At 38.1% G+C, this 22,167-nt stretch overlaps 1 protein-coding gene across 3 annotated transcripts in view; it reads left to right on the top strand.

Moving 5' to 3' along the window:
* Positions 1 to 1,001: 1,001 nt before the first annotated feature.
* Positions 1,002 to 22,167, top strand: part of bsnb (bassoon (presynaptic cytomatrix protein) b) — a 107,278-nt gene continuing 86,112 nt past the window's right edge. For 2 of the 3 annotated variants that reach the window (XM_048173230.1, XM_048173228.1), the window contains exons 1-2: positions 6,812 to 7,161; positions 20,915 to 21,290. In XM_048173230.1, the coding sequence (XP_048029187.1) occupies positions 6,983 to 7,161; positions 20,915 to 21,290 (555 nt within the window). In that variant the 5' untranslated portion in view covers positions 6,812 to 6,982. Of the gene's footprint in view, positions 1,139 to 1,744; positions 1,866 to 6,811; positions 7,162 to 20,914; positions 21,291 to 22,167 lie in introns of those variants that run through there. The other variant, XM_048173229.1, reaches the window with a different exon arrangement.

Here is a 22,167-nt window from a genome sequence, read left to right as displayed (position 1 = left end):
AGTTTCTAACACTTTCCTCTGGAAAGCCTTTCAAATTAAACTTTTTTTTTAAACAAATGTTGAAAGGAAGTACTTAACAGACAAATATAATTCATACAAAATATTTCATACTGGTGCTCTCTGGAGAAGAAATTGGGGAAGAGAAGTTTGTTGTCTGCATTTGTGATACACTAAAAGCTTTTTAATTTATATTTAATGCCTTCAGTTAGATTACAAAATTGCAGTTTGAAAGGAGATGCTTAACTTTTAAAACTATATATAAGCCATTTTATATAATTTATTTTATAGTTATTTTATATAAACAAATACAAATAAATAGTAACACAGTTACAAGTAACAGGTTGCAAATTAAGTACTAAATTATTCTATATTAAAGAGGCTATGGTCTGTGTAGGTCCGTGTACCTTATCAATAATTTATCAATATAAGATGTGAGCATTCATTTATTGCTTTAAAAACCTAATAGGAGCAATAGGAGTCTTTGACGCCATATAAGGATAAGAAGGCGGGGCTGAAGAGGAGCGCACAAACGTCATTGGTTCTTCTTGCGTGTAACGTCAACGCGCCAAATTTGAATATGAGCAGCCAGTGTGTGAAGTAGTACCAAATATTATAGAATAAAAAGATAAAAAAAGACTATAGAATAACACAAGACGCGTCACTCGTATTGTTTTGAATGGGAGAAAGTGCAACGCGCAATATGGCGCAATAGTCGATATCGCCGATTGGTCACTGCAGCGGCCTTTAGAAGCTCCGGTTCTGAAACAGTCAGACACGCGCCTCCGAAATGAGGCACAAGAGACGCGCATTTAGGACTGTAGCTACATGCGCATTAGCTTGATCCAGCCTGAAGAATACTGTTTTAGTCATGATTTGAGCGTTTAGAAACAAAATTTAAGAGACAGTCGTTGTCAGATTTGATTGGCGATTTCAGATATGAAATTTAATCGAAAGGTTGGCAAACAGTTTTGGAGTATTTGATATTTCCCCATTCAAAGTGATAGGAGCTGCACTTGAATGCTCGAGGGCGTTTCAAAGATGGCCGCCGAGTAAAATGACTTGTCTTATGTTATGGCGGTAGGGAAACGACGTTACCCAGGATAAACCATTCTTTTTAGATGTCACAACTGTCCAGTTTGTAAGTAAATAATATTTTAGATTTTATTTTTACACAATAGAATGGATGTCATACTGTTATAGGATAAAGTGAATATCAAACAAGAAACAGACAGTCATGAATATACATTTAATTGCTTATATGATTTGACTAGTGGTGCATATTTTGACCATTCGTGTTGATTAAGGTGACACAGCCCTAGTTTTTGAATGAAAGGAAGGCTCTAATATGAACTAAGTGAAATGTAATCTTTCATAACAAGATTAAATTGATCATTCCTGTTATGCAGTAGATGTTCATACCCCATTATATATGCCATAATATAGCCTACAGGAAATAAACTGGGTTTAAGTGAACATGGGGTGGAAAACTGGGAGATTAAATAAAATCTGGTTCTTTCTTTGATAAACCCCTCAGTTGAAGGACAGCCATAGTGTTGCTTCTTAGAGAAGACCACAAGTCTGGACTGAATTAGTCAAAAGGAGTAATGAGATGGTTTTGTACACTAGGGTAGTCCTTGTGTAATTATGAGCATGAAGAAGCCAGCAGACATTGAAATGCTTATTTGCCTGCCATTTTAAGTCCAGAAGTCTAATTGCGCTAATTACAACAATTTTGTCATTTCAGCACTCTTCTGTTCTTCCTGGTTCACCCCTATTTGAGAGATCCTTCCTCAGCTGGGAAATATGAGGAAACCTCCATTCAAGAAGATTGATCCTGTTTAACATGCAGCAGAATTTGGTTTCAGGTTTGTATTTATTTGCCTATTATCATTTTTCACTTCTAGAAGCTACTGTCATTATTGTTTTACTAGCACTATGATAAATAATGGTGGTAGGGAAACGATAGTATATTTTGTATATTATGGCATGTATAATGGGGTATATACACTGACCAGGCATAACATTATGACCACCTTCCTAATATTGTATTGGTCCCCCTTTTGCTGCCAAAACAGCCCTGAACCCTCGAGGCATGGACTCCACTAGACCTCTGAAGGTGTGCTGTGGTATCTGGCACCAAGATGTTAGCAGCAGATCCTTTAAGTCCTGTAAGTTGCGAGGTGGGACCTCCAAGAATTGGACTTGTTTGTTCAGCACATCCCACAGATGCTCGATTGGATTGAGATCTGGGGAATTTGGAGGCCAAGTCAACACCTCAAATTCGTTGTTGTGCTCCTCAAACCATTCCTGAACCATTTTTGCTTTGTGGTTATCCTGCTGAAAGAGGCCACAGCCACCAGGGAATACCGTTTCCATGAAAGGGTGTACATGGTCTGCAACAATGCTTAGGTAGGTGGTACGTGTCAAAGTACACAAGGTTTCCCAGCAGAACATTGCCCATAGTGCATCCCGGTGCCATGTGTTCCCCAGGTAAGGGATGGGCCAGCCTTCACTCCCCACGTGCATCAATGAGCCTTGGCCGCCCATGACCCTGTCGCTGGTTCACCACTGTTCCTTCCTTGGACCACTTTTGATAGATACTGACCACTGCAGACCGGGAACACCCCACAAGAGCTGCAGTTTTGGAGATGCTATGACCCAGTCGTCTAGTCATCACAATTTGGCCCTTGTCAAACTTGCTCAAATCCTTACGCTTGCCCATTTTTCCTGCTTCTAACACATCAACTTTGAGGACAAAATGTTCACTTGCTGCCTAATATATCCCACCCACTAACAGGTGTTGTGATAAAGAGAAAATCAGTTCACCTGTCAGTGGTCTTAATGTTATGCCTGATGTTGTATATATATATGAAGTGTTATATATTATACACACACACACACACACACACTATACTGAACAAGCTAAAGGCGGCAGTGGCAAGAAAAGATTCTCAAAGATGTTTAGCTAAGATATGAAAGACTTTACACAAATGTGCATAAATGTAAAATATATGTAAGTATTTGTGAGAACATTGCCAACTCTTGACCACTAGATGTCGCCATTGAAGTGGTTTGCTCTCTCTTTTTATAGTTAAAAGCACCTGTTCAGTTTATTTTCACCTTTGTGTGGCTCTGTACAATCACAGCTCTGCAGTTTTGATACAGTCAGAGTCATTCATAGTGTGAACTGTTGATTATTTTGAGTGCATCTTGTCCTAGTTGTTGCTGTTTGGTTCATCTTTAGTTTCTTTTTTTTTGTTCATTTTCACTTCATTGACAATGAGTTATTGGTAGCTTGCCAGCGTACCAGAGAATGACCAGTCATCCACTATGAAGAACATTCCAGTAGTGCTGCCCTCAATTCCACCCTAAGAAAAAAGGCTGTTCAGATAAAAATAACCTATTGTCTGATTTTTGTTTGTGCGTTAGTTCTTCATTATTACCGTGCGTCAGTGTTACAATGGATAGAGCTTTTCATTGAGGCTCAAAAGTTTAGTTTTGCTCCCATTAGACCTTAAAAACTTCCTCCAAATCGTTGAAGCAGTCACAACTCTGGCTGAGATGTGATTACCTTTTTTTAAGCAAAATCTAAAGACTTTCTTCTTGTTCATTTGGCATTCTCAGTCACCTCTTTGTGTTTTTCCTCAATCGAATACTTTTGAGTTTTGGCTGATGGCATACACCGGGCAGACTCACAGTCATTACTTTTGAATTGATTAAATACATCAATCAACTTCAGCAGAACAAGTAACTATAAGCGATGACTGTGAGGTAGTAACTCCACAGATCTTCATCTGAAAACTTTGTTGTAAAAACTTTAGTTTCATAGCAAAATGTATCTTAATACCATTGCTCAAACTAAATGCTATAAACTTATATCTCTGCGGCCGACATGCCTCCATGCAATATTTGCTCGTCTCGGTCCCATGCAAACAGAGATAATTGCGGACCAGCTGTGTGAGCAGGAGGCGGCCTGCGAGAGGACTCAGCTGTAGTGAGTGCGCCACCATGCCAAGACTCAGTGCCAGTCAGTCAGCTCTGTTTCAATTAGGTCTCAAAATGAGTTAATCTAATACAGGCCAGAGAGGACAGACTCGGCAAATATGCACTTTCACTTTGCCTACGAACATTTAAGCTAAAATAAGTCTTTACAGTGTAATGATGATTTTACCAACCACAGATTAAACATGAATCTGGCCTGCACTACTTTGTTAGATTATCACTTCTTTATTGCCCTTCACTATCCAAGGTCTAACTCAAGCAACCAAGTCTTTATAGTCATTGTACAAAATGTGATAATTTCTGTAATTAACCGTGCTTGCTATTATTTTTTCTTATCCATTAAACAATATGGATTTTTGGCATGATTTATACCTCACATGATTTGTTGAGCAGAGTTGTAACGTTATTTCTCTTAGTGAAGGACCTGACCTCCACACGCAGGGTTTAAGTCTAGGCTTGCCTTGAATGAACCCTTAATCTCTCCTGACCAATGCAGATATCACTAGTCCCATCTATACTACCATGACTCTTATTCTCACCACGGCTGCATTTTTTGGATTAAAAATACAGTAAAAACAGTAATATTGTGAAATATTATTAGGATAATATTTAGAATAAATGTTTTCTATTTGAATATATTTTAAAATGTAATTTATTCCTGTGATGGCAAAGCTGAATTTTCAGCATCATTACTCCAGTCTTTAGTGTCATATGATCCTTCACAAGCAGTGTTGGGGCTAATGCATTAATGTGAGTAAAGTGAGTTACATAATCATTACTAGTAACGAGTAAAGTAATGCATGACTTTTTACAACAAAATATCAGAGTTACTTTTTAAAATAAGTTGTGTTGTTTTTTTCCATTTATTGACTGACACCTCTCCTATCTCCTTGAGAGAAATCTGGAGTAAGTGTAGAGGCTGTGTAAACATAATGATTATTGTAGTTAGATTAAATGTGAGCATGTATTTCATCTCACTTGCACAAAAACAGATTCAGCATTCCTCAGAATAAATAAAACCTGTGAAAATTAAATGTTAAATAATACAAGTATACTTCATGTATTTAATCTCACTTTATTAACCAAAAGTTTTGCTGCTGACCCTCGACGAACCAATTCAACCTTACTAATAAGCAAAAATTACTTAAGTTAAACATTGTGTTGTGTTTACTTTGTTTTTATTGCTGAAGTAAGAGTGTGGAATCTCCTGCGATCCAGAATGGCAGCACAGCTAAAAGATTTGAGCTGTACAGGCATGAATTTGAATTTCCGTTCAGCGTGAGGCTTATTTATTTCACTTTTGGTGTGAAAGGGCCTTTACATTTGACAAAAAAACAAACAAACAAGCCCGGCCCAGGTGAGAAAAAGTAACGCAAAAGTAATGCAATGCGTTTTAGGGAGTAACTCAATATTGTAACACATTATGTGTAAAGTAACTGAGCAATGTTCCTTTTAATAAGCAGATTTAGTGATCAAGAAACATTTCTATTGATCAGTTCAGTGTTGAAAACAGTTGTGCTGCTTAATATTTTTGTGTGGAAACCACTATTCATTTTTGTTCAGGATTCTTTGATGAATAGCATTTCAAAAGAACAGCTTTTTTTTTTTTTTTTTGAAAAGAAGCTTTTGTAACATTATAAATGTCTCTACTGTCATCTTTGATCTATTAAATGCATCCTGTATGAATAAAACTATTAATTTCTTTAAAAAACTACTGACCTCAAACTTTTGAACTGGAAGAGCTTGAGGAATAGGCATCAAAGTATCATCAGTCTGTTTGCAATTCAAGCAAATCTCTATGTTTTTCTCTCTTTTGTTCTCCCTTATTTATTTTTCATGCAGGTGAATATGAAACTTTTGCTGTAGGGAATATAGCAGCCATCTATTAGTGCCACATTCTTAGTGTCTGCCTCAACAGCTTGGGATGGAGTCAAAATTAGTATTGATTTAACTGATTGATGATTTGAGCAGCTCTGCTTGGGTGTGAAATGACAATTTTGCCATCTGGAAGAGAGGTCTGGTGCCTTTGAAAGAGCACTGTGCCTTTCTTTATTCACTGAGCTCATGCTTTCTTTTTCTTTTGCAGCAGGCATCCTGTTTTGAACAGAATCACAACAAAGAATCAGTTCCCTTTTTTTGCAGCATGGCTGTGGGTAAAAATGCTTAATATTTTACTTTCTCTACTTCAAAGGTTTCTTAACATCACACAATATTACAAGCGCTTCTAGTTCAGAGATGACTGATGATCACTCCTGGAGGGTTGTGTCCCATTCAGTTTAAATTGCAAAATGGCCTTTAAATGTCATTTCAATTGTTAAATGTGAATTGAGGCAGCCAACAATGGGGTTCTGTGTTTTTTCCTGGGTTTGAAATGATAATATACTACTAAACACATATTTAGGACTGTGACAACTAGCCCCGACCTAGGTCTGTTGATTATTTTGACAGTATTGAACTTGGGGAATGTAGATTATTTAATGTATTCTACATATAAGGAAATAAATAAAACAGTTTTACCTCAAAATATAAAGTAATCTTATTATTATGTTAGGGTTATGCTATTTTTCCTTGCTACTGTCACCTGCCACTGCTTGCTCATTTTATATATTTAATTAATGTTAAGCAATAAGGCTAAAATTCATTATAATTATATTATAATAATTATAATTATTTCAAGACACAAGCAATCTATGAATTTCTCCAAGGCTTGAGTCTACAGGACTGTAGATCTAGGACACAAGCGCGTTCACGCGGCTCCTCCGCCCTGCCCCTGTTCTCTTGCACGCTCCTCGCTCTGCGCGTGCTCGGTCGAGCCCTTCCGCTGGGCGCACGCGTGCGCGCTCCGCTCAGGATGCTGGATTGTAGGTGATGATGGCGGAAGAGGAGCTGCGCTGAGTTTTCTCCCAGTTTTTTAAATACACCCCTATCAGACGCTCGTCAGCAGATCTCGTCTTTCTCCTCCATCTCACTCAGAGGGACTATGGGGAATGAAGCGAGCCTCGAAGGAGAGGGACAGCCGGGGCAACCGGGAGGCGCTGTCCCCACGGCTGGAGCCCCGGCTTCCATTTCAGCACCAGCGGGCGGTGGACAGCTCCACAAGCCGAGCAACGGAGCGCCTGCCGGGGGAATGGGCACCGGACACGGGCCGGGAATGAACAGGTATCCCGAATCATTTCAAAAGCTTCTGTCACATGTATATTTTTGTGAATTCAGTGCACTGCTTTGTGCTACACGATATGAGTCTGTAGGGTCTAATGTTGTGCTTTTATATTTAAAAGAACTATAGTCACTTTTAGCCATATTCAGATCCGATAATCATGTTTTTAACAGCCTTTTCTTAATTGCGCTTCACACCCGATGATTTACACCCAATGATATGCAATATCTACAAAGCCAGTTGTCAGCTAAAAACCTCTATATGTGCTTGAGATCAGGAATCAACTAACATATGCTGGACTCATGGGGTTATTTGATCTCTGGCATACTTGATGCATAGATCTATTTACATATGAGCATGCATATGTACATAAGCAGCAATATGAGAATGTTTTGGTTTTGCTTGTTGTTTTATTTAGTGTATATTTCCATTCATTACAGACAGTCTGTGCTGTTAGCCTTGCTCTGTCCAGAACCAAGCCACCTATGTTAGTTTCTGAGCTTTAATGGATATCTATGATCTGAATGCATGATTGCTAATATTGCCAGATGCATATTAACCAAGTTTATGATATGCTTATTATCAGCTGTATAGTAAATACTTATGGAAATCTGGTGTCTGAAATGGCTATAGAAGCGAGGCGTGTTCTGAGATAATTTGAGGTGTGTCATGCACTCTTATTTATTCATATAAACCTCAGTTTGCTTTGGTATGATGTAGTCTGGGCCATTAAATGAAGTGAAATTTTTTGCTTTGTCAACCACGCCTAATAGTGCTGATATCAAAATGCGCTGGCACTAAAATCTCACTGTAAAAGACACTTGAGGGTTCTGAGAGTGCAAGCATGATAAAATGTTATAGCATTAATAATTGATAAAAATTTTGACAAGGATCCATGTGACTCATCTGTTACACGTGCAAGCGAACATCTTTCACTACCTCTCTATTCCTCCCCACCCCCCTTTCATCTCCAGTTCTGTCTCCTTCTACAATCTTTAAATAATGCAATGTGTGAATTTCCTTGCACTCAAAAGATTTAGAATTATTCAAACTTTGTGTTGCAATTTATGCTGTTTGCATATTTACTCTCTATTGCAGTGGTTCTCAAGTGGTTTTGCTTCTGGGCACAGATTTTACATTTGGACATGAAGTGGCGAGGCAGCACATACCAAAATTGGTTATTGTACAAAAACATCTCTTGGATTTCAATAGTTTCGTGCTCTTGGCAGCCAATAATTCATTGCACAAAGTGCATTATAGTTGGCACAAACTGGTCGAACCCATATTTATTGTATGGAAGAGGGGAGTCATGAGACTTACAGTACAGTAACAGATGAATTTGTGCCAAAATACTATAATGTTTGATTGGATACATGACCTTTAACAACAAGACGTGGGAAGCGTTTTCTCCTCCGTTATAAAAGTTGATAAGCCAATTTATTTTCCTATTCTAAATATGCACAATTATATGGTTAGTTGCATTTTATTAATTGCTTTTAGCATTGTGTTTCCATGCAACCCACTGACTGAGAACCACTGTTATAAATGAGATAATATTATAATCTGACTCACCCCTACTACTGTAACAGATGGATTTGGGTCCAAATACTCTCTTAAAAATAAAGGTTCTTTATTGGCATCAATGGTTCAATGGAGAACCTTTAAAGGGATGCTTGATTATAATTTCACTTTTTTAACTTTAGTTAGTGTGTAATGTTGCTGTTTGAGCATAAAAAACATCTGCAAAGTTACGACGCTCAAAATTCAATGCAAAAGGAGATATTTTCCTTTATATAAATTGCTTTTTAAGGACTACAACAAATGGCTGGTAGGGACTACAACTACAACGAGCTTCTTCCTGGGTTGGTGACATCACTAATCCCAAAATTTATATAAACCCCGCCCCCGAGAACACGCAACAAAGGGGGTGAGGCCATGTTGGGCCGCTTTAGAGAAGAGGAAGAGTTGTTGTAGTAGAGTGTTGTTGTCATGCCGTCATTTTACGCTGGACTGCTTCACAAACGAGGGTCAACGCTGAATTTGCACAAAAGATTACCATGACGGCACATGCTAGTTGATGAGTTGAATCAACTCCACAGCAACTACATAAATTTATCCACTAACCATTCAGAAACTTCCAGTTTCATTCTAAAAGTTGTAACTTCTTCCTGAGTCTCTCCATCAGTGTCGACTCCGGTTTGAACAATGTAAGGCTGAACACCGTTACTGACAATCCTCATTTTGGCTGCGTGAGATTCTCCAGCTTTGTTGTTGCTGAGCAACCGAAGCACGAGCTGTTAAAGCTCCGCCCTCTTCTGGAAAACAGGCCGGGAGCAGCAGCTCATTTGCATTTAAAGGGACACACACAAAAACTGCATGTTTTTGCTCACCCAAATAGGGGCAAATTTGACAAGCTATAATAAATGATCTGTGGGGGATTTTGAGCTGAAACTTCACAGACACATTCTGGAGACACCAGAGACTTGTATTACATCTTGTAAAAGGTGCATCATAGGACTCCTTTACAATGTTCTTTTGTTCACAAGGTTCTTTGGAGAACCTAAATCGGTTCTTCCATTGCATCGCTACGTTAGCTGCAATATATTATTTACTTTTTAGCAGTGTTTTTCCTTGCAACCCACTGGTTGGGAACCATTGTTATATACTGGATAACGTCCTTGTCTAAGACTTGTTTTGCATCTTGCATCAGTGTTTTGAAGTGCAGATACACAGTGTATCCAACCTGAAACATCGATTTACAATGCAATGATGCAAATGAAATGTATTTGTTACAGGAGGGTGACCTAGCTGTCGGTTTGTTTATAGTCAGGCCTCTCACAGTATGACTATATTCTTGATATCAGCGTTTCTTTATGGCCTGATTGGTTTGTTCATAAGCTAAAGTTGAGTCTGTTTGGGTGTGTGAGAAAAGTACAGATGCAGTAATGTTACTGCTGCACGTACTGGCTGTCTGTCTGTGTCTGACCGGCGTCATTAAAACTCCTGAAATGGGTGTGTAGTCGCAGTCGTAGCCTTGCGTGAGTGTTTGAGGGAGAAACAAACCCACTGAGGATATTACAACCTGGGAAGGGGAAACATTTGTTTTTCTCATGGGCCATTTCGAGACTCTTGCCTTTTTTTTTTTCTTCTCACGTCCGTCTCATGTTTTTATTGATGTACTGAAATGCCCAGATTTTTCTGTACAATGTCATCCCATCACACACACACGCATAGTGTGTGAAACGGCTACATCTCTGAGTGATGTTATGGCTTACGTACCATATCAAGCCACTTCATCATTCACTGGCAAAGTGCGTGTGATGCCTACAGATGAGGCAGGACCTTGTGCTGATCTCCTCATGGGTTTCTTTTGCTCTGAAATCTTTTAAAACAGGTTTAAAAGTTTGATATTCGCAGAAGCAGGTCTTCAAAATCATTTCACAGCATTGCGGTTGGGTTTGTAAAACTGTAAGCAGCAATATTGGGGAGTAACTTACTAGAGGTCGCAACATGAATAACAAAATTTTCAGTAACTCAGCTTTTTTAAAATAATGTGCATTACTAGTAACAAGCTGTACAGCCATTGGCAGAAGCCAGTTATTATAGTTATAAAGTTTTAAATATGGATACTTTTCTTACAAAAACCATTGCTTCGCTTCAGAAGGCCTTTATTAACTCCCTGAAGTCGTATGGATTACTTTTATGATGGATGGATGCACTTTTTTGGGCTTCAAAATCTCAAGCCCCATTCACTACCATAATAAAACTTGAAAGAACCAGGATATTTTTTAATATAACTCGGATTGTGTTCGTCTGAAAGAAGAAAGTCATGTACACCTAGGATGGCTTGAGGGTGAGTAAATCATGAGAAAATTTTCATTTTTGGGTGAACTAGCCCTTTAAGATTGAATTATGTAGCTTTATATTTTTTCATGAATCAAATCACATGGGGAAGCATGTGAAGGCGACATCCTGAAATTAGTTTCAGAATCAACATATTTGAAAATTTTCATGCCGCAAACTGAATGATTGACGGCCAAAATGAGGAACCAGAAGCTATTAGTGTGTTTGTATGGAATTTCAGGGGAGTGTGTAGGTGTTGTTTGTGCTATTAGTGAAACACGGACGGAGAGAAAGACAGGATGAATGAGGGAGATGGATGGAGAGACAGAACAGTATCCGACGCTTTATTTCCCAGCAGATGGGATAGGAACATGGCTGTCTTAGCCGCCAAACATCACCCCCATAAAAGGGACCTGAATTGTAATGACAGAGAAATCTAATAAATGTTCTCCGTGAGCCTGCGGCATTCTTGTAGCGTTCTCTTTACGCTCACCCTCAGTGTCTTTAAACCGTCCTATTTATTAAGCCTCAGAAGAAAACAGATAGAATATAGTCATGCACCCCGGCCCACATGTTGAAAGGCCAGTTTTAAAAAGGTTAATGCCACATCTTCCCATTTCAGACCTCTTCCATCATATGACACTTAATCTTTAGTTGTTCACTGTTCCCCCAGCCTTCATACTAGAGCTAGGCGGATCGATCCTGAAATATCGATACTTTCGATACTGATCGATCCAAATGAATGTTTAAGAGCGATCATGTTGAAGATTAGCTGATTGGCTGTTGATTCATTAAATGTTAAGCTATTTCCTCTCAAAAGCGGTAGTGAAGCCTCTCCTCCATTGACACCATTCCTCTTGTCTCCTTCCCTGCATCCCACAGTGTTAGCAGGCATTACGTTTTTTTTGGCTAAAGTTGCAGGCTTGCCTTCAAGTGGCTTTGTTGTCACGGGTTCTGTACCATGGTGCGCTCCCGGGTCCGCATGGCGGCTTTCACATTGCCAATTTTTCATGCGAACCGTGCCACATTTTGAACTAAACTGCCAGTGTGAAAGCACCCTTAAGGGGCGACTTTTTGAGCAATGTTGCCGTCAACGGGCAACCTGGCGAGACACAGGGCAACTAATTATGGCAACGGACAGTTGGCAACAACCAATCTGAGAGGAGCAAATCTATTGCCAACCCAATAAATACTTGTTAGGCACTTTATTTCAACTTTTCAAATATTTTCTTCATTTTTATTAAATATAAATGCCTGTCCAATCTGATTTGTGATGGGAAAAGGGAGAAGAGCGAGTTTGGCAAAAGGCGGATTCGAACCCAGGTTGCTCACGTCAAAAGCTAGATTCACGTACTCAATTTTACAGTCGTTTTAGGATGTTTGGTTTTATTGCGTTATGTTGTTATGGCAACAAAGTTGTTCAATTGATAAAACTTTACACCGAAATGATTAGTAAGCTGTTTCCACACTAAACACATATTGTTTATATCTTGTTTCTGCACTATTGTATTGTAACATTTATTGGCCTCATTGACTTCCATTGTAAGTGCCTCACTGTAACCCAGATTTTTTCCTTTTTAAGAGAATAGAAGGGACAAGTTGAAATGAATTGTGTGGTAACCAACATTATGCCACAAATAATGATGACTTGTCTTGTACACCATGTAGTGCACAAGATCGTAGTGCACTACAGGAGTATAGGACTCCACATGTATAGTATAGTATAGTAGTGTTATAAGTATAGTATAGTTCTTTTAACATGAGTCCTCATACTGTATCTCAAGCGAGAGGAGATGAATTCGGTTTGTCAGTCTTCACCCATGACTGTTCTTCTCATGTGGAGCTGACTCCCACTGGTTTTGTACTCTCCTTCTGTCACTCTGTGACTCATCAGAGGTGTTAACACAGGCTCCGTGCAGCAGAGAGAGGAGTGAAGGGGACTGCTCAGCACTACAGATCCAAATTAATCTGATCCAGCAGACATGACTGTCTAAGGCTGCTGTTAGCCCCTTTATGGACTGCAGGGAGAAGAGAGAATCACAGTAAACGTTCACTCGTGTTCGGGGAAACACTTAAGCCCCTTTGTACATGCTATTGTGCCCAATTTAGGATTTTATTTAGAGTGGTAGGATTAAAGTATTGTCATGCTGCATATAGATTTGATGAATGTAAAGCAGCATTCAGAGGTTGCTGGTGATGTGATGCAAAGGATCGACATGAGAATATACCATAGACTTATTTATACTATAAGTCTGTCCTTCCATTCATCCGTCCATCTGTCCAGCCATCAATCTGTCCGTTCGTCCATCTGTCCATCCATCATTCCGTCCATCCATCATTCATCTTTCTGTCCATCCATCCTTCCTTCCATACATCTTTCTATCCGTCCATCCTTCCATCCATCTTTTCGTCCGTCCGTCCATCCATCTACACTGCAAAAAATGCTGTTACTTAGAATTTTTGTCTTGTTTCTAGTCAAAATATCTTAACGTTCTTAAATCAAGAAGCATTTTCTTGACAAGTAAAAATTATTTTCTTGTTTTCAGGAAAAATAAGTCAAAATTAAGTACGTTTTTCCTTAAAACAAGCAAAATAATCTGCCAATGGGGTAAGCAAAATAATCTTATTTCAAACCAAGAATAAGATATATAATCTTGTTTTCAGTTTGGAATAAGATTATTTTGCTTACCCCATTGGACTTTGGACACAGAACTTTAAGATATTTTGACTAGAAACAAGACAAAAATTCTAAGTAAGAACAGCATTTTTTGCAGTGTATCTGTCCATCCATCCATTCATCTGTCCATCCACCCATCCATCCATCCCTCCGTCCATCCATCATCATCCATCTGTCCTTCCACCCTTCCATCCCTCTGTCCATCAATCCATCCATCTGTCCGTCCATCCATCCATCAATCAATCAATCTGTCCGTCCGTCTGTCCATCCTTCCATCCATCCGTCCTTCCATCCGTCATCCATCCATCCATCCATCCGTCCGTCCGTCCGTCTGTCTGTCTGTCTGTCTGTCTGTCCGTCCGTCCGTCCGTCTGTCTGTCTATCATCCATCCATCCATCCATCCATCCATCCATCTGTCCGTCCATCTATCAATCAATCAATAAATCCGTCCATCCGTCATCCGTCCGTCCGTCCGTCCATCCATCCATCCATCCATCCGTCTGTCCGTCCATCCATCCATCCATCCATCCATCCATCCATCCATCCATCCATCCCTCTGTCCATCAGTCCATCCATCTGTCCGTCCATCCATCAATCCGTCCGTCTGTCCATCCTTCCTTCCATCTCTCCGTCCATCCATCCATCCTTCTTTACATCCGTCCATCCTTCCTTCCATCTTTCCGTCCATCCATCCAAAGGCTATGGTATGTCCTTATTTGGATAGTGAAGCAAGTATGTACACATCCGTATTGTTTCTGTATATCTGTTTTTCTGTTTGAGCAGATGGTCTTGAGTCGTCTGAGGGTGAAATGTCTAAATATCTACATTTGCCATGCATTTTGAATAGAATGACCACAGAAAATACAATGATTACCTGCATCGAGAGATGCAGACTAGAAATTGCTAATCAGTGCTTCATTATGTTTTTTATGATTTCTGCATTCAGGAATAATTACCTGAGCACTAGATAATTATAAGGAGTACATGGTTCAGTTAATGAGACAATCAATCATAGCAGACACAATAACTCCTTGATTAAACACAAGTTATGGTGAATCGAATCACCCTGTCAATAACCATGGCCCTGCTTGTTTTACTCACTAACATTCAACGTTTAAATTTGTAAACTGCTGGTGACAGACGTGTCTCGAGGGTATGCTAGCAAACAATGTTACAGACTGTTTGTATAGTATCTGCCCTAGGCTGTATACACTATCATGGGGTCTGAAAGAGAAGTCTCTTATGCTCATTAAGGCTGCATTTATTTGATCAAAAATACAGTAAAAACAGATAAATTGTGAAATATTATTACAATTTAATATGTGTTTTCTATTTGAATATATTCTAAAATGTAATTTATTCCTGCGATGCAAAGCTGAATTTTCAGCATCATTACTGCAGTCTTCAGTGTCACATGATCCTTCAGAAATTCTATGGTGATTTGCTGCTCAAGAAACATGTATTATTATTAATGTAGAACCAGTTATTTTTTTTCCAGGATTCTTTGATAAATAGAAAGTTCAAAAGAACAGCATGAAAAAGAAATCTGTTGACCTTAAACCTAATTAACATGGTCTACAAACTCCAGTTTTGATTTAATGTTCTCTTTAGGTCTCATTAATTCTGTATGTTTTAACTCATTTCTGATTTATTTTGTTTTTAGTGTTTAATTGACGCCCCAAACCAGGCAGATATCCAAATCTTTACGACCGTAACCTTTTCTGAGTCTTGAACAGCTGTCTTGTTGCAGTAGTTATGATGGTACTTTTTTTTTAACATTTTCAGCTTTCTTTATTGTGTAATTTTGATACATGAAAAAGGTCTGCAAAGCTACAAAGCACAAAGTCACTCCAAAGGGAGTTATTCTCTATATTAGTGTTTCTGAACTTCCTGAAACACATAGATTGTAGTGTTGAGTTTTCTTCCAGAAACGAAAATCTCATTTAAATAATTCCCGCCCAAGGCATATGCAAAAAAGGGATGAGGCCTGGTTGAGTTGCATGTAGTAGTGTGCCCATTAGTAGTTGCTATGTCCAAGTGTTAGTTTTTACACCTGAGAAGCAGAAAGTCATGATTATCGAAAGGGGTGTGGCATTTACCAAACATGCTTGAAGTGGTTGACCAATAACAATACACCGGTCCAGCCAACCAATCAGAGCGCATCACGCTTTTTGGAAGGAGGAGCTTCATGACAGACTGGGAAGAGAGGTGCTGCAACAATGTCAAATATGTGAAAAATAAGGTGTTTTTTTGAATAGTCAAGCACGATAACCTGTTCTAGTAGACCCCAAAAACAAAATTAAGAAATAGGGCTCTTTTAATATTCAGGTTGTGAGGAATTAGACCTTTTAAAATATTATTTAGCTCTGTAGCTCCTGAGTCTGATTTTTGAGCATGGACATTACAGGAAGCTTGATTTAGCATTGAGTGCGTTTACCCTCTAGCTGTTCTCTTTACTGTTAAATTACTCCCTATTGAAGGTTTCTCTCTCCAGCCTGTGCCTCAGGATCTCAGTAAAGATAAATTCAATCCATACTGATATTAGCAATACCTCTGAGGGCATTGGGTGCATAGTTCTTATTTTAATAAAGAGATGATGAAATGCCCTCAGCAGAAAACTATCAGCCGTGTGATGAAAAGTGTTTGAAGAATATGTCAGTGAGTTTATTTCTGCCACAGAGAATATATCCTAAAGCATGTGTATATGTTGTATGTTATTTAAAACTACTATCGCAGTGATTCTTCTAGACATCGGTGAGATTAAATGAACTTTAGCTGAAGTCCCCTGCTTCTTATGTTTTACTCCTGAGAAAAAGCCTCACAGGTCTCCTATAGAGTTTCAGAAAAGATCTCAAGAATGTCTCAAACTGTGCTCTGATTTGCTCTGTTTTTGAATGAGTCATTGAATTATTGACTCTCCCGATTCGTTCAAATCCGCAGATTCATTGACTGATCGAGTGAGTCAGCGAGTCATTCATTCATTCAGTAACGAAGCAAGTAGCTGTATATATGAATGAGTCATTGAATTATTGACTCTCCCGATTCATTCAAAGCCGCAGATTCATTCACTAATGAAACACCACTGTGTGTTGTTTGCAGACGAACAGCTCTGCTGTGGCTTTCATTGCTGAAAAATAGAGTAAACAATATTGACAATACTGTGTTTCTGTATCAAGGAGAGTTTGAGTCTTAAATCGATCTCTATGCATAGTCTGTATTTGTTCTTCTAAGTGCTAAAACCTAACTTTTACAAAGGTACATTGTTGAGAATGGCAGTAATGTAGCTTGATTTGCTAAGGCATGCAACCTATTTTATGCATGCTACTTGTGTAGATGCAGTCAGTTTTGACTGTAAAAGATTAGGTCATTTGATTGGATGTCATGTATTTGACCTTTTTACGGCACTACCATTTTCCTGTTTTTACATTAGAGGTGGCATTTTGCCTGTTAAAAATACATGCTCAGTTTTAATTTTATATAAAGGTGGCGTAGAATTAAATGAACGACAAAACTCAGCATTTTGTTTGTGTACCCCCTCTGTCACCTCACATACCCCAGTTTGGGATCCCTATGACAAGGAATAGTACCTGTAAGCCTTTCCACCTGAGCCGAACTGTTTTAAAGTCAATTTAGAGTGTAAATTGAATGTTGAGAAGGAACTTTGGATCCCTAGTTGGACTGAGATTAAATTTCTTTGCCGCATACAAAGCTGACACTGAAATAATGAACTTTTCTTCTGCTTTGGCGCATCTCAGTTGATTCAGACCTTGGTAATGGCTTTAGATGAAGCAGGATGGGAAAGACGGCCTGCTTTTCTGGCGTTGAAGTTTCACTTGAAGTTTAAGGGCTGCATATAATGAGGGACCAGGTGCTGGAAATATTCCTGGACAGACAACAGAGTGAGCCAAGCACAGCCACACACACACACACACACACACACACACACACACACACATGCACAGACACACACGCACAGACACACACATACTTCTCAGCCTGACTCACTGTTACTGTGAAACATGCTATTTTAGTTCTCGCACGCTTTTTTTCTTTCTCCTCAGAATCTGACAGAGGAAGTGTAAGCTTTTGAAGTGTCTTGTGTGTACATTTGAGGCTCACTGTGTGTACCCGTGAGCTGTGTTAGCCGGGCTCTCCGAAGACGTTGTTATGACCATAGAGAAAGCTTAGAGTCCATTCTAATTGCTCACTAATCCCAGTGCCAGCCAGTGAAAGAAAGAAGAAGAAGAGAAAATCATTACTGCTGTTGACATGTGATAAACGACCTCAGCGTAGCAGAAAGTCTGCACAAAACCCCTCATGCCTTTATAGGAAACTTGGGGACTTAAAAAAAAGGAGAAAAAGAGGCCAAGAAAGGGTTCAACAGAAGCTTAAGCGAGAGTTAGAAAGCAGGCAGCTGTAAATTCAGCACTGAGGCGTAATTGAAGAGGGGAAAAAAGTGAGAAAGCAAAAAGAAACAAACATAGGATGCGTAATATGTAATTGATGTCCATTATGTGTGCCCTGGTTTCGTTGTAAAGAAATAGTTCACTCAAAAACCAGAAAAAAAGGTTTGCAGCTGAGTGAGATGATGCAATAAACATGCTCTGCTAGAATGTTCCTCTCTCGTTTTAGTTTCTCTCTTTTTCAGCCAAAAAGAAACGATTCAGTGATTTAAGTCTCTGTGAAAATGTCTCTGTGTTGCATCAATCAAGTCCCTGGTGGCTTTTTTAAGTAAAATATAAATTCTGTTGTCCTCTGTTTTTAGCTTTATTATATTATGTTGGTAACACTTTAGTAGTATAGGGAACACATATACTATTAACTACGACTTTCCCCTTAATAAACGCCTAATTTACTGCGTATTATTAGTTAGTAAGTAAGTTAGTTGTTAAGTTTAGGTATTGGATAGGATTAAGAATGTAGAATATGGTCATACAGAATAAGGCATTAATATGTGCTTAATAAGTACTAATAAATAGCCAATATTCTAGTAACATGCATGATAATAAGCAACTAGTTAAAAGACCCTAAAATAATGTGTTACCATTATGTTATGTTATATTATATTATATTTTTGAGCAATTTTATTTGTTCAAGTTTAATGTTGTTTTTAATTGAGATTAATTCAATATTTTTGAGTCTGAGAAATACTGCTCTGAATTCTATAATATTTATATATATATATATATATATATATATATATATATATATATATATATATATATATATTTTTTTTTTTTTTTTATATAAAATTAGTGTAGTTACCTAGTATTTGTTAGAAGCTTGTAGTATAGGTACTTAAGGCAACTAATAAATCATAAGCATGTTTTTTTTCTTAATAATTTGGCATAGCTGCTACTTTTTTAAAATCAATTTTGTTTTGTAAAGCAGCAATGAAAATATGGGTATTAAGTTAGCTCAGTTAAACAAACCACAGTACCTCATTCATACGTAAATTTGATCATGAATAAAACATAATAGTAGACTCAAACCGTTATGCAATGATAAAAAGTTTCTTTATGACACACTCCATGACTCACATTCATACTAAAGCATAAACAGGACACACATTCAGCATCTCTTTCTTAGGTGATTATATTGTTTTATAAAGGCTTCTGAATTAGGTTCAGTCATGTCAGCTCTGAGATTTACATAATGGTTATTGATCACCATTGGCAGTTATTTTGAGTGAAACGACAATAAACAGCTCATTAGAGAACATTGATTAAATGCTTAGGTATGTTTACAGCTCTTATTCTTACCGGCTTCTCCAAAGTTTTTTTTTTTCTTCAAAGGAAATTGCACACAAACAAATTTACAGCATGATGTAGCACGGCGACGATGTGATAAAATGGCCAGTGACAGATTTTTAAGAATCTTGCGGTGGAATGTGTTTGTGTTTGAAGTAAACAGCAGTTCCATTAAAATGGTTCCATTGAAAGGATTTCTTTGAATGAAGCATTCAATCACCTGTGAGATCTCCTTCATGCTCGATTTCTGCATCCTGTCATCCAACTATTTTGCTTGCTTTTTCCAAATTTCGCCCCAGATCTTGCACAGAGCCATCTTGAACTTTCCGTGTCAATCTGTTATCTGATATTTCACAATATAAACCAAAGCAATACCAATACTGATACTGATTATTTAAGGTTTATGTGTCCAATCCAATAACTGATATTTATAGTTTTATTTCTGTTTTATGACACAATTATAACTTAAAAATATTAAATAAATTGACACATTTATTATTTTAAAATTAGGTTATAATTGAAACTAAATCATTAGAATTGCATCTAACAAAAGTTTGTTTACATTATATATATATATATATATATATATATATATATATATATATATATATATATAATGTGTGTGTGTGTGTGTGTGTACATTCTCACACACACACACACACACACACATATATATATATAAATATATGACTCACACAGACATATAATATATATATATATATACACACACATATATTAGGCCTATATAATCATAAACGTATGTTAGATGTGATTAATCGCGATTAATCGATTTGACTGCACTAATTATATTATATTAGTATTGTTATAATTATAAGAATTATACAAATTGTTGTTATGTTAATGATGATGTTATTAATGTAATAATTATGTGTTATTAATATTATGATGATGATGATAATAGTAATAATAATAAATACTCTGTACATATCAATTTTATTATTATTACAGGTTAGTGGCTTTGAAAATCTCAAACCATAAGAATGAGTAATAGCAGTGATTTTTGTCTTAATAGGCACCACAAATGATAATTCATAACTAAAATCGTTTTTTTATTAACTTCAAATCCGAGCCATGACTTTGTCATTTTGCCACTAAGCAGCTTCTATTCTATGTCAAAGTTCAAGATCGACCATTTCAGACATATATGCTTAGCTGAAGAGGAAACCTCTGTTACCTCTTTTTGCAACCACAGATTACATTTCAGATTCTTTTGCAGAAGCATTGAAAGTCCTTGTCAATCAGTTTGTTTCCGCCCCCAGAATTTGCCCTGCTGTATTGATTTATCTTTCTATTCTCATTCGAACTACTCAGGAAGCTGCGGCACAAAGCTCTTTAAATCTCCTCCCGTGAATCCCCTGGGCAGATGGATTCAACAAAGTGTTCAGCTATCTGTGATTTCTAACATATGCCACACCACCCCTGTGTTAATTCACACACCAATGTCTTTTTTTTCCCTCCAACAGTATCCAAGGCAAACCTAATCAGACAGACCCGAGCATGGGACCTAAACCTGGGGGTCCGCCAGGTGCAGGACCCGGTCCCGGAGCTCCGACACAGCCTCAGGGACCCGGTCAGGGTCAAGCTGCACGGAAGAACCTCCAGGTGGACGTGGGGAGCAGCAAAGGCGGGCACCCTGTCTCGCCTGGGGGCAGTGCTCCCACCTCGCCCTATTCTTTGCCCCAGATCGCACCCATGCCCAGCAGCAAGCTGTGTCCGGTGTGCAAGACCGCAGATCTAACGGGCACCACAGACGGCCAGCCAAACTGCAATAAATGCACGCAGTGCCGCTCCATGGTGTGCAACCAATGCGGATTCAACCCCAACCCTCACCTCACTGAGGTAAGAAGCCCAATACACGCTCACTCAGTGTTTTATGTTGTATAATACCGTTCAAAAGTTTGGGGTCTTTTTTTTTTATTATTATTTAGCATGGATGCATTAAATTATGAAAGCTTGTTTCTGCCACGGAATAAAAAATAAAAAAGTTACTTATTGATTGATTATTTATCTCAAAATTCTGGGGAAAAAAAGTTGCAAACTCACAATTGTGAGGTATAAAGTCCAGGGCTACCCCTAGTAGTAGCAACTTTACGCTTACTCTAATGTTAACCTAGATAAATGTGTGCAATTATTAGGTGCATATCCAAGTGTTTGTGTGAAGTGTGGAAGCTAAAGTATAGCACGCGTACTGCATGACTTGGAGGCGCCGGCATGATTACTGGCATTTTTTCTGATAATAGCGGAAACACCTTAAAATACTCCGTCCTTTTTGATCATGCTGATAAAAGTAATACATCATTCGAAATTGAATGGGTCAAAAGTAGACTAAAGGGTCTACTTTTGTGTAAACGTACAATAACAAGAAATGTGTACCTTTGTTAAAGGATTCCTGATAATTTACTCACCCCCATGTCATCCAAGATGTCCATGTCTTTCTTTCTTCAGTCGAAAAGAAATTAAAGTTTTTAATGAAAACATTCCAAGATTTTTCTCCTTATAGTGGACTTCAATGGGCACCAAACAGTTGAAGGTCAAAATTAGTTTCACTGCAGCTTCAAATTGTTCAACACGATCCCAGATGAGAAATAAGGGTCTTATCTAGTGAAACCATCACTCATTTTCTGAAAAAAATTGAAAATTATATAAGTTTTAACCTTAAATGCTCATCTTGAACTAGCTCTCTTCTTCTTCTCCTCTCCTGTGGAGGGCAGTATTA

Source organism: Megalobrama amblycephala, linkage group LG21, assembly GCF_018812025.1.
Source record: "Megalobrama amblycephala isolate DHTTF-2021 linkage group LG21, ASM1881202v1, whole genome shotgun sequence".
Taxonomy (NCBI): Eukaryota; Metazoa; Chordata; class Actinopteri; order Cypriniformes; family Xenocyprididae; genus Megalobrama; species Megalobrama amblycephala.
Note: the sequence above shows the minus strand (reverse complement) of the source record. Positions and strands in the feature narration are given on the sequence as shown.